The sequence below is a fragment of the Antedon mediterranea genome, chromosome 2 (genome assembly GCF_964355755.1).
Source record: "Antedon mediterranea chromosome 2, ecAntMedi1.1, whole genome shotgun sequence".
Taxonomy (NCBI): Eukaryota; Metazoa; Echinodermata; class Crinoidea; order Comatulida; family Antedonidae; genus Antedon; species Antedon mediterranea.
Genome location: NC_092671.1, coordinates 14,935,588 through 14,949,246, shown reverse-complemented (window position 1 = coordinate 14,949,246; position 13,659 = coordinate 14,935,588). Strand labels below are relative to the sequence as shown.

The 13,659-nt window shown below is 32.4% G+C and overlaps 1 protein-coding gene across 2 annotated transcripts; it reads right to left on the bottom strand.

The window, feature by feature from the left end:
• Positions 1-6,718: 6,718 nt before the first annotated feature.
• On the bottom strand, positions 6,719-12,751 carry LOC140040529 (uncharacterized). 2 transcript variants are annotated; one of them, XM_072086535.1, is made up of 4 exons: positions 12,657-12,751; positions 10,976-11,519; positions 10,069-10,163; positions 6,719-9,676 (listed from the first exon to the last, which is right to left on the bottom strand). In XM_072086535.1, the coding sequence occupies exons 2-4, from the start codon at positions 11,447-11,449 to the stop codon at positions 8,122-8,124; spliced, it is 2,124 nt and encodes a 707-aa protein (XP_071942636.1). In that variant the 5' UTR covers positions 11,450-11,519; positions 12,657-12,751; the 3' UTR covers positions 6,719-8,121. The 2 variants fall into 2 exon arrangements, with proteins under 2 accessions (XP_071942636.1, XP_071942637.1); XM_072086536.1 differs by lacking the exon at positions 12,657-12,751 and adding an exon at positions 12,323-12,444.
• Between the last annotated feature and the right edge of the window lie 908 nt (positions 12,752-13,659).

Here is a 13,659-nt window from a genome sequence, read left to right as displayed (position 1 = left end):
CAATGGCTATTCGTCGAAAGTGGGCAGATTATTATCATTAATAGCATTCGCTTTCGTAACAATAACGTTTAAACTAATGTATGGCATTCAGTTAATTACAAACTTTATGTTGGGCTCGTATTGGCAAAAGATTGATATATATAATATATATCCGTATTTGTCTATTGACGAGTACCACTTACTCTTGTAGTGGACACGTTGTCCATACGGTCTGTGAGCAACAATTGTACTTCAAATTGATTTACATAGACTCAAACTGACTGTTAATTTAGGGATCTTACGGATGAAATGCGTTCCGAAGTAGGGCTATCTTGTCACATTCCTTTAGATTACCAAACACGAAGCAACAGGTTTAATTAATCATATCCACATGGTTCTTGATATTATGACTCATTAAATGTCATGATTATCAATCATTTTATTTTGTGTGTACGTGTATCACTGGAATGTATGCTCCCTCAGTTTTACCGATCGGATGATCATTATTGATTTCAGAACTGTCCGCGACAAAACAGCACTGTTGCCGCGGCATATCACGAAGAATGAGGAAGCAATGATCGGTCGTCATCCGCATCCGCCGGCTGCCACATCAAGTAAACTACTGACCAATCAAAATCCAACATACGCACATTTAGAAAGAGGGCGCCAATGAAGTTTTGTAAAATAACTTATTTGAGTACTGTAATAAGTAAATATATCTCTATTAGTACTGTTAAAACCATGCGATTAAACTGAGTATCATTAAATCGATCATCCATTAAATATTTAATTAAAATAAATATTTTAGACTAAGTTGGTACTGTTCTCGTGAGTTTACAATGAGTTTTTAATTTTTAAATTTTAAATTCAACTCATAACTTAGGCCTAATATAGAATAGTATCTTCAGTATACATTAGTTGATTCGTTTTGTGAGAACCTCAGGAAACGAAATCTATGTGCAATTTCTAATAACTACAACGCCTATAATACGTATCTATATGGGTGTGCACGCACTGAATCTTAATGTGCATGTTTGCAGTCAAGTAGGTTGGGTATCGATCAGCGATATCCTGCTCTATGATATTATTATTAACTTAACAAACCCTCTAATTAATATCTCACTAAAACAATTAGATGGGATTCGAAACCAATGTATACCGGTTGTAAATCCGAAGCACAACGAATCAGCAAACAGCTGGCTAGCAGAAAAACGCCTTAAAATATCCCATAATGTGATGATAGTTAGAAGACGTGTGTATTGTATTTAGACATAATACCGAGCGTGTATCGGGTGGGAATGAAGAATATCCTTGGTGTTCATTAGATCGTAATAAAATTATCACTTAAATGCTAAATCAATATTAAGGCACGTCTTAGAGGTTAATACAAGCTGATAATTCGTATATTAATATTAATCTAGTAATAGGCGCTTGAATGATTACATAGTTCATGAACGCTCTTGAACAAAATTAGAATAATTAATAAAATTAGGCCTACTCAGCGCGTCTTTCCATTAATATCTAAAAAGGAATCAGCTATAACGGAAGGGAAGCAGTGTGGTGACATTTTAGTTATTCCTGTAACAGGGACCCGATGCAGCAGCACTCACAACCATATGCACCATTTTAACAAGCTAATCCTGATCTTCGATGTTTATTATTAAAATTCGAAGTAAAAATAATGCGGGTCTAAACAAAAGGCATTTATAAAAGAAAACGAAAAGGGTAAACCAGGAAGGGAGGGAACAGCAGACAAAAAATATAGACAGGATATAAAAATGAAAATAGACAGAAAATGTGTCGCAACCTTACCTCTCCACGCATACCCCTGTCTTTTCTTCATTCTACACAAGTAACTACAAAAACTAATCATACATCTATCATCCCTAGTCACTGAATAATAGTTATTCTTTTTTTGCTTCACTCTCCATTTATTCTATGATTTGATGTAATCGTAAATGACGTAATACGAAAACAGTTTTTAATATGCCTACATTTATTCTAGTAAAGTGATACTATACTAAAAAAAAACCTCATGGGTTCCTTAGTTCTACATCCGCCCACGTAGAAAGAAAACAGATTATTATGTTTTCTAATATAATCTATTCACTACTACAGTAATGGAAGAATTAACGAACATGTCTCTATCAATCTGCATTTGAATAGCTGTTACCAGGTGTTGCTATCGATCCGTAGCTACCTCTCCGGAGAAAGCAATTAAACATCAAATGCTAAATAAGTTTTTACGTTTTTACGTAAATAACTGAAACGGAAACCATTTACGGTTGTAAATCGATAGAGCTAGATGCTTGAATGAAACATACACGTGTAAAGATGAACTGTGTTATGCATACATCAATGGGTGTTATTTAAGACAGTGTATACAAATAGGAAATGGGGAAAGTATAAATAGCACGCAGCAGTGTTATTCTTAAGGGCATCCATGTAAATATATACACACAATTGTCTTTTGATTGTGTTTCCCCCCGGCAATATAAGATACATTCCAAATTATATAATTACATTTATATTACAAATATTTTACACTTTAAATATGCCTATACAATTGGACAATAATCAAGCTGTTTTTAAAAATATTAATCATTATTTGAAGATTCCACCTTGTGGATTTCTGTTAATAAGGCCCTCAATTTGGTATTTCCTTTCCAAGATATGTGCTGTTCCATCATACCACGTTGGAGTAAAAAAAAAGATAATCAGATTTAAACGGGCATATACAATGAAAGCCCATGCCCTAAATGAATGGAGTAGGCAAAGCAGAAAGGCTACCTGACTCCTATCTTTCACGTTTCAAGTTTATTGTTTCACACAATACAATACAATACAATATGAACAGAAACATAAATTAATAAATACAATTGTGTGAGGAGGACGCATTAAGCCAAGGCTTTAAGTTTGGTCCTCCTTTACACAGTTATTTGGAAGTACAAGCAGTTCTGAGTACAAGAAACATTTAAACATCGCACGTCATTACTGGTTACTTACCATAAACGTTGACCGTACTGCCATTTTATATACTGTATTTATCGCCAGCGTTGAACAAATAAATTGTTTGTTTGTTTGTAATTTTGTTCACGTATGGGGGCGTTCAGGTATGTACAATTGATATATTGAAAGTATAACAATTAATACAGTAAATTAAAAACAATGTTAATTAATTCAATGATTATAATAATAATAGAATCTATGTAAAAATTAAAAAGCCACAAAAAAGGACAAATTTAATTTGGTACGTGCCTTCAAACGAGTAATTATATCTTTTATCGTCTCGTAAAACATTACTTTTCTTAACTTGTCTTAATAATACTATTAGGTCCATACCGTATTTGATAATATTCACGTACTTACCTTATCCCGAGGAAACAAAATGCAATCGAGTTCCCTCCGGTGATTTAACTGCCTTCCTCAGAGAAGATAATTGAAGATGTTCGGGTTGACGCCGCGAATTTGTCTATAAATAGATGTACTTGCCATTTGTGATGACGTAGTAAATAAATTTAACAACCGTAAACTAGGAAATAATTTCTGAAATGTTGCTATGTAAAATCTTATTCGGGATATCATTTTCTTTAATGACGTTAATGTACATTAAACACGCCTAAACGATTTAAAGACGGAAAATAGTATATATAGAATTGTTAGCCCATATAGCACATATCAGGTGGGTTTTATTTTGAAATTACATTTAATGTAATAGAATACATTACATGTTGTGAAGGAAACACATCCTGTTTGACGTCCCTTATCTTCGACCACCAGTGGTACTTACGAGTCGGTTGGTCCGCCACCGCCTTGTGTATATGTATGTTATACTGTAGGCCTTATGAGTCGATTGGGTAGATCTAATCTAATCAAATTTTTGTCAAATTATACCATTTTAGTTAGGACTGAGATAATGATTGATATTGTTCATAGTTGTAAGTTTTTTCTACTTAATTTACTCTCACATGTTGTTAGATCTGTTCATCAGTGACGGATCCTAGATTTGAAAGTTGGTGGAACCGAGGTCCTACAAATTGTAAGCGCTGATTTTATTGGTGCTTTGATTATTTCATTAAAATTTAGGCAAACAAATAATAGGCCTATAGGGCCTATAATAAAATGATGTTATCTTAATAATAATAATAATCAATAAGTAAGGGCAACAGTAAAAACAAAGGTCACGTTTATCTATAATTAGTTGTTGCAATTATAGTTTTATTTAAACTTTATAAAATATAAATACGAAACGAAAACTGCCAAGTTCCAGGACTCTGTCTATAGCCAGTGTCTGGTGTGAACTTAATGGTCATCCATGGAGTTTTGCCAAATATATATAATAGAATATAGGACTACATTAGAACAGGATGGAAGCCTACATAAACTTTAGTTACATTAAAGATATATTGTCCCCCAAAAACATGAAAAATGAAGATTAATTAAATTAGACTTTGAATATGTTATTTTGTAGTCTTAATAAAGTTAATCACTTCCGTAGAAAAAAATAATAATGTTTTCACTTATAAAATGACAAAATAAATGGTTAAATTTCACTAAAAACCATTGGCTGGCAGCCAATTTGACAATTTTTTGCTTTAAATTACAGTTTTTTCAGGTAAATACATTTTTTTCGATCCGATTTTTGGTCAAAGTGAATAATTATTATGTGACATTAAAATGGCATATTCAACAAAAAAAATGTAACACAAATTTTGTCAGGGGGACAATACATCTTTAAGGGAAAAAATCTCCTCTCTAAAAGTACGTAAGTTACAAAACTAAAATGTCTTTAAAATAGGTCTAAATGTTGAGATCCACCGGTTAAGTGTTTGTTGTATACGATCTTGTTCTATTTATGTGTAATAATTTCTTGAACTATGCTGGATCAAATTTCTATTTACAAGTGATACAATGTCGCCAAGCTGTCCATTCATATTTTTGTCTTGCGTATAGTAACCAAGGGAACGTATTATAGCAACTTCATTGATGGTGTAAACCAATCGGGATCGCAATTGCAAATAATAGTTCATTCACTAGCTCTCACGGTATTCTTAAAACAACTGAACAAGCCTATATTTGAATTAATTGATAACCAGAACATGCACGTCTTATGTTTCAATGTTATTGATATGACGTTTGAGGCTAAGGTAAAATGTCGACAACAATTATATTTTGATTTTCATTTACTTAATACGTTGATAATGATGATATGAATAAAGAAAAACTTCTTCAACTTTATCGATTTTTATAATGTTGTTATCAAGTTTCTCAAGTAATACGTAATTGACGTCAGAATCACGTCATTCTAAGCACGAGAACTGTCAGGGCATTTTCGTAGTGAAGGTGGTTTCTTATGCTATCATGTTTAAAAGTACATTGAACGTAAAAAAGGTTTTTAATACGCCTTTAAAGATTCATCCTCCTGAAAAAAAAGAATTATGTTTTTGTTAAAACATGCGATTTTAACTGTCACATAATATTTTACTTGAAAAAAAAAAAGATAATTAAAAAAAAAAACACACATTGTCAATGACTGGAAGTTTTGTTGAATTTAACCGTTTATTTTTTCTATTTAAAACAACAAAAACATTACTTCTTTTTTTTCCAAACAGAACTTTATTAAAACTGCGAAATGGCCCTCAAAATCCATTTATTAATCTTCATATTTTATCTGGGGGGGGGGGGGGTGATCTTTAATGGTTATATAAAAAATGTAATGAAAATTTCAAGATCATAGTTAGGCCTAATTAATTTATTATAGAGCTCATAAACGGGAAACTTAATTTTAACTCGTGTACTGGTGTTAATATCGTAATGTATTGTGTACATGTGTATGTTTTAAGGACCCCATTGGAATATTAGGTTCGACATTGGAACAAAAAACCGAAAGACCGTCATTTTACAGAAGACCACACGGTCCTTATAAATACATCTTTCCTATCAGAATTATAATATTCATCATTGTGTTGTACATTCTATATTCTGAAAATAGGCTGGCAGAGTTCAATTTTAATTGAACGATATCGAACGTAATGAAAGGAGACATCACTATCCAGCCTAAAGTAATTCTTTTTATTGACCTGTCTAAGATCTACTCATCTCACCAAAAAACAATGTTTATCAACAATCACCTTGTAATTAATCGATGCAGTACCGTATGCTGTATTAAAGGTTACGTTGTTCCCTTGTTATGTACAATTTAAATAGGCCAATAAATCCTAAACTCAGGTTAGTTCTCTTTTTAATAAAAAAAGCAACCATCCATCTGTGTTTATTAGACTTTATTGGCCTCTACCCTGCGAAGTTAGGTAACTGTTATTATGGTGACCGTGAAAGTGAACTTAGCCGGGGAAATAATTTGGTTCGAACGGGCTCAAAGTAACGCAAGAGGTGCGATTATCGTCTTAACTAAATGTATATAATATTTCTACTGGCCGCATTTAACTAATTTAAAAAAAAAAGTATGGTTCACTGCAATATTAATTAAAATACAGTAGTAACAAAAAAAAGAAGTTGAATGGAGCAAAGTTGTAAATATATCAACTATTACTTGATGTTGACAGTGGTTTAAATTTAAATACATTTTGTTTACTTTATTTCAATCATTTTCTTGCAGAGAAATTATGAATATTTATCAGTATATTTACGTGTTATTATTGGTGGTTATCAATGCGTGGATATTTTCCACCCTAACTTTTTTTTCAAAGGTGGGCGGGGATCCCACGTTTCGTAGACAAATTCATTTGTTTTGCATCTTATATCCCCTCCCCATATAATATTCAAAACGGATCTTTGATGGTTATGTTATTTATTATGCCTTTCTGTATACACAGTGCATTGACATGTTTGTTTATCAAAGCAAGATTGGCATAAAACATTTAGATAAACAAGAAATATTTCTTTTTTTTTTTCAATTTTTTTTTAATGTCATTTTATTGTCTCATAATAGTTATTTTACCTGAAAAAAAATGTAATTTAAAGTAACAAATACTTCATAATAATAATTTCTGTCACTTTAGTTAATTTTATTGCTAAGGTCAAGTCTGGGGGTCACTTCATCACCCTAGATATTTCAAGTGTGAAGTATCCTATTACAAATACAAACTTTATTGGACTGTCTCGATAATAATTCAATGAATATCTGACAGTGAATATACCAGAAATGCTTTAGGATTTGTAATTTTATCATGACAATAGACTCTTTTCCCAGACTTTTTTTGGGTCTACTGTAGCAGCTGGAATCAATAAATTATAGTGGAGTTTCCATTTCGCAAAACTGTCGTCCTTAGAACTATAACTGCTGCTTGCTTTAGCTTCTGATTGAGTAGTCCTAATGGGACGTAGCGGGCTAGAGCAGCAGCGTGAAAAAACAATCTAGTTAGTGGTGAAACGGGGGTTTTCCCTTATCTATTGAACATTTCCCACTACCTTCAATATATTAAAATAAAGTGGAATATAAAATCATACATCAATTTAACTTATATACAGTAATAGGTGATACAATAAATACAAAATAGATTTGTTCACGATTTTAATATTTTCTCATTACTATCAGATGATGTGCAACTTTCAAATTTAGTGTCGAATAAAACAAAACAAACTCGAAATAATAAAATATTACAGTATTACAATGACAATAAAATAAAGTTTTTCTTCAAAATTACCATCTATCATTACCACCATGTCATTTGGGCTACCAATGAGGTAAATAAACGATTCATTAATTAGATTAAGTCATTAACATCTTTTCTAAGGTCTCATAGGCACCTTTAAAAAAAAAATAATAGCCTCGATGTAATTACAGTATTATTATTCACCTATCATAAAAAAAATCTTTTACCATTCGTTTAACATATTATTATAAAATCATTATGTACTTTATTATTATTTTTGAATTTGGTAGATCAAATTTTTTAACAAACAACGTTTGATGGAATAAACAGCATAAAAAACGTTCAATACTAGACAATGAGCAATCCTTATACACACTTACAAGTGACAAATCACAAACAACTAAGAATAAGATACTCATAGTCTTCATGGTGAAAAAGCTACTGCACATCAGGTATACACACGATATACAGAACACATAGTATTCACAAATTATTTCAGAGGAATCGAGGAACTTTGAAGTTCAATGTTTTAAATGTTATTAACAAGCAATGAAATACGAGGTCTCTTTCTGAATGCTGCCAAGACAGTCTGTTTTTCTTTAATTCGTTCTTTTAATTGCTTTACACGATCTTCTCTTGATGTGCAGACCTCACTTAAGTCTTCCTCATGTGGTGATTCAGTTCTCGCAGTAAACTGATCTTCTTCCTCTGACACTGGTTCTTCTTTTATTCTAACAATCTGTGAGGAACTTGAAGAATCTTCAGTGTCAGAAACTGGTTCCTTTTTTATCATTACAAGAGGAAAATCCGTATTTGTATTTGATTGATTTAATAACGAATTCATTGCTAACTGTTGTTCCTTTAAAAAACTATTCAAGTAACCATCACTGGGATCCATAGGTTCCTCTTTTATCACAATTCTATTACGCTTTAATTCCTCTTCAGTTTCTGAAGAAGATTCAGTATCTGTTAATGCTGTACCAATTGGCAATGACATTCTTGGAATCTTCTTTTTTCTTACTGGTCTATTTTCAATTTGGGCATGCTCAACTCCTTTTAACATTTTGCAAGATGCTGATCGACTAGTTAATTCTGCATCGCTGCTCTGTGATGAATCTTCAGAATCAGAGGAACATTCCATTTGTGGAAAATAAGCTCTTTTCTTTCTCTTTCTCGGTGAACTTCTTTTGTGTTTTCTGTGTTCATACTTCTTTGATTTTTTCTTTTTGCTTTTCAATTTAGAATTCTTATCAACTATTTCGTCTAGCTTAGCTGGTTTTGATCCCAATGTATATTTCTGTGAATTAGGTTTCTGTTCTACAACAAAGTTTACAATGGGTTGATGTGTGGCAGCAATGTATGTATGATCTGTGGGAAGTATCATGTTCCCTTTTCTATAATGTGCTGCAAGTAAGTGTTCAATATTTTTATTTGGTGATGTAGTTTTTTGTGTGTCACCTATTAAGTAAGCAGGAGACTGGATGTTATTTGTTGGAGCTGCATTTACAACTTCTTCTCTTACGACTTGTTTTAAACTGTCATTTGCAGATTTTCTAAAAAATAAACTGCCACTTGAATCAGTGGATCGGACATTACAACTTGTTGGATTGTTTGAATTTTGTACCAAATCATTTTTGCTTGCAAATGAAAACACAGAAGTGATTTTAATTTCAGATGTATTTGAAACGGTTTGGCTAGCTAGGCTTATAGGGTGTTTTGCTTGAGAGTCAGTGCTCTGCACAAATAACTTATCTTTCTGAATGGACTGTTGTGGTGGTATTTGTTTAGATACTGGAATCTCCTCAAACTTTTCAGGCAAAACTACCAAAGGTGTATTAGTATGTGTTTTAGGTGGTATAATATGGCTAATATTTCCTTTAGCTGGCTTGACATGGTTAACCCAGTTTTTAATAACCATATGACGCTTAAATTTATGATTCTCATCCAGTACATTTACAACTCTTTCAATACCAAACATATTTTTGGAATCAGCTTCAGCCTGCGTTACTGGAACATAATTGCTGTATGACATACCATTTTTTATGTAAATAACTCTCTTACATAATCGCATACTTTTGGGATTCCTATAAATAAAACAAACAAACATTGTAATATCAACAACATACAGTAACATTACAAGTTATATGAAGAATTAGTAATGAAGCACAGTACACCCCATATTATAATTTTGGAACATAGCACTAGTGAAATCACTAATCAATTGGATGTTAGAATATAGAATGTCAGCAAATGTGCATATAGACAAACAACACAAAATCCATTTTTTCCATTGAATTAATATATCTGGATTGCCAACAATTACAAAATACCCTCAAATTCATCAAACCTAGAGTAAAGCATACATCCTACTCAATATTGCGAATTGTCAATTATTAATGAAATATAAATCCAAAGACAAATTACTGAAAAACATGACAATGCTGACAATATTAATGAAATATAAAAATATGCATACCCATTAGATTTGTCTTTGTATGGAACAGCAAACAAGGCGGGAATGCTCTTTGATGAAAGAGGGGCAACATGAACTTTTTCTATAGACTTCATTTTCTGAAAGAAAAAAATAATAAACTCATTTCTGAAATTTTATTTTGAGTAAAACAGTATGAACCTAGTAAAAATGTCTATGTTACTGTTAGTCAAAACACGCTAGGAACTACTGTATAACAGACAAATACCATACTGCAGTCTATGAAACTTTTCCAAAAACCAGACCAAATCCAAAAAGGTCACAATTTATTTTACCATTAAATACTAAAAAACAGAAAACCAGGACAAGGGTGTCTGTTTAACCTATAAATAAATAACATCTTATAATACAGATGGAAAAAAAAATTGTGTTTCAAGCACAGCACAAATTGTCAGCATTCAAGATTGTTGATTTTCTGTTACTGGAAAAAAAACCAAAACAAATTGAGGGTGCTAGGCTAGCAAAATTCACTCATGCATGCAATTTGTTAAAATAATGTACAGGGTTACAAAAACATGTTCGAACAAATCTTGGGTTGGTTAGGCTTGAGCAATATAAATGTTTAGGTCTATTATTCATAATAAAAAGGTCTGTTTCGTTGCTGAGGTTGTATTTTATTTAGGGTGTTTTCTCCCTACTACCACTGCTGTGAAACACCTTCAAATTGAGTTGCTGTTGTCTACAAACATTATTTGCTCCTAAACAGTTATCAACATGACACGAAATTGCTATTTTTTTTTTAAACGCTGCACCATTTACTATCACCGAGAACAAATAAAAATGTGGTGAAATGAAATTGCAATGCCGTTGAATGCAATTCTAAATTTAATTTCTGTTACTGTTAATTTTGTTACAGTAGTGTATCTTAAGGAATCGTTAACATTTACTATACCTTTGTATCATTATTTTTAGAATCAATCATTTCTACAGGTAATTGTGAGACTTCTTTTTCGGGACTGGCTTTATCATCCACAGTAATCTTCTCAGGTTCCTTTACTCTTGGTCTCTCGGGAAAAACCGGAATATTTCCTGGTTTTTTTTCTTGACTTTGATACAACTTGATGGCAGTTTTTACATCTGCAAGCCATTGATTACCAACCAAAGACTCTTCCTTATATTGCTGTTTATTTTCATTTGTCAGCAAAAGGCAATATTTGTCAAAGGATTTGCAATATGACATGTAGAGATTTAACCAATTTATCAATTGTATATTTAATGAATTTGTATCTGCTCCATCTAAAAACAAGTCCATAATTTTGTCTTTTTTAGATTCTAAATGTTTGAAGTTGTCCTTAAGGGTCTTTTTCAGTGTCTTCTCTGTTAATAAGAGATATTTGGTTGTTGGTTTCCTAATACGCTTTTCCATCAAAGAAACTTTTAAGCGCAGAGGCACAATTTTTGCTTCAAAACTGTATCAAAAGATACTGAATGGTTTACTACAAAAAGAGAAGAACATGTGCAGGTGAACTAAAACATATCAGAGCAAGGGCTAAGTTTAATAGGCTTGATTTGATGGAATCAGTAGGTCTAAATGACAGTACATTATAATATTTTATCAACTAAGCATCCAATTTAAAATGTGTCCTTTATATTTATTTAAAAAAACCCTATTTATTCATAAATTGTTTAAACTACCTCTGTATGGATGTATCAACTGTATTAACTTTAACATTTTGTTTAGTTTTCACTAAATATTATTGTGTTGAAAAAAAAAAGAATTTTATATAAGTAAGAAACTGTTTTTAACTGTAAAATTCAGTAATTTTTTGCATTATAAATTGTAATGTTTTTAATTATTTATACAGTTCATTATCAAAGCACTAAAATCAGAAAATCACAATACAGCACACGTACTGAGAGGCCACACAACGTACCCCACCACCGACCGACGGCTGATGATCAAAATAAAACAGAGGGCGCTATACATATACCGTATATACTGACGTAAATTCCACAATAAAAAGCCGGTAAAAAGCACTCTGTTCACTACCCATAAAAACACTATTCATGATTTCTAACCTTGCATATTGTAATCGACAAGTTATGCAAAGAAAGCAAAATGGTATTCATCAAGCCAGCTAGAGACCTAGGCCTGGTACAAACAGTCGCCAGTAGTCCTACATAGTAACAAAATTAAACAAGCAGGCTGCTAGAGAGAGGCCTACGTAGCCTAGCCTCTAGTTACGAAAACGGCTAATGCCTCCTTCAAAGCAAAGCGCGCCGTCGGCATACAACTTACCTCTAAACGAATTTAGATTTATTGGGTAGCCTAGTGTGTGTGCTAAAAAATGGCATGCTGTTTATAAAAACTGTTCTTGTTTTTTTTTAAATTGAACAACAATCTCAACCTTTTTTATAGACATTAATAATGCGATTAAAAAAAAATGGCTAACCAAAAAGAGCGGGCGGCGCATTCATAGCCCATAGAGGGCGTGTATACGTCACCGCCGACGATGAAATCGCCATTTCCCAAAAATGATGTTCTTTACATTGTTGCAATAAGTAGGCCTAACTTTTGACGTTTGTGTTCGTATTTGCACAATATTGATTGTTTACCATATAGTGTTACTTACCATTTAAATAAAGGAACATACAATTATGCAAACTGTAGTGGCGAGAAGCTGTTTCGATTCGATTCCGTGGGGCGGCATATCATAAGCAAAATATTTCACATACGCATGCGCATCATATCAATGCGCGTGTCACAGGTCAAAAAAAAACTATTTGCGTCGATCATTTTGTGGAGAAATGATCTTATATCCACAAAAGGTGAACGTGAATCCTTAAATTAATGGCAAATTAACGGCGTATGCTATATATTGGCCTGTTGATCAATAGTTACACATCTAATTTTCCAATTCCAAGTCCGTATAATTTATCCAAGTCTACAATGATGCATTATGGGCTTTAATAGCCATTTTACAACGCATGTTATGTTCTTCATCTGCTGTATACTCATGGAACTTTTCATACGTACAACGTTGAGTAACTACTACAGTGTAGTAGTGTGACAGTAAAGCCTAGAGACAGACGTCAACATTACAAACATTGAAATAATAAAGTTCTTTATTTAACTAACCTCTAGATTGAACTCAGTTAGCCTAAATTTTAAACATTTCACAATTGCGCATGATCCAATTTAATCGTCGTGTTGTTGGTTATTGTAGTATTACAAGTTATAGAGGGCCTCCTTTCGCTCTCAGAAATATTATTTAAATATCTAATGATATAAGAAGGATTTTGTTTTTCCAAATGATCTGACTATACAGTTGAACCGCCCGTAGTATGCGACCACCCTCGGGACAACTCCCCACACACTGAAATCACTGAGTTTGGCCTCCTGACTAGTTTTTAGGAGTCAATTATGCCTTTGGATATAAATATTTTTTATAGATATGTATAACTTATTGAGTAGATCCGTAGGCCTACTCATTGTATACTGTATCTTTAATATTGATAAAAGCAAAGTAAGCCCTCTATTTTCTGAGATACAAACTAATTATAGGCCCATGGTTGGACAACATGTATGTTATGTTCAGCCCAATTCGTGAAATCTAATCTTTATAATACAGATTA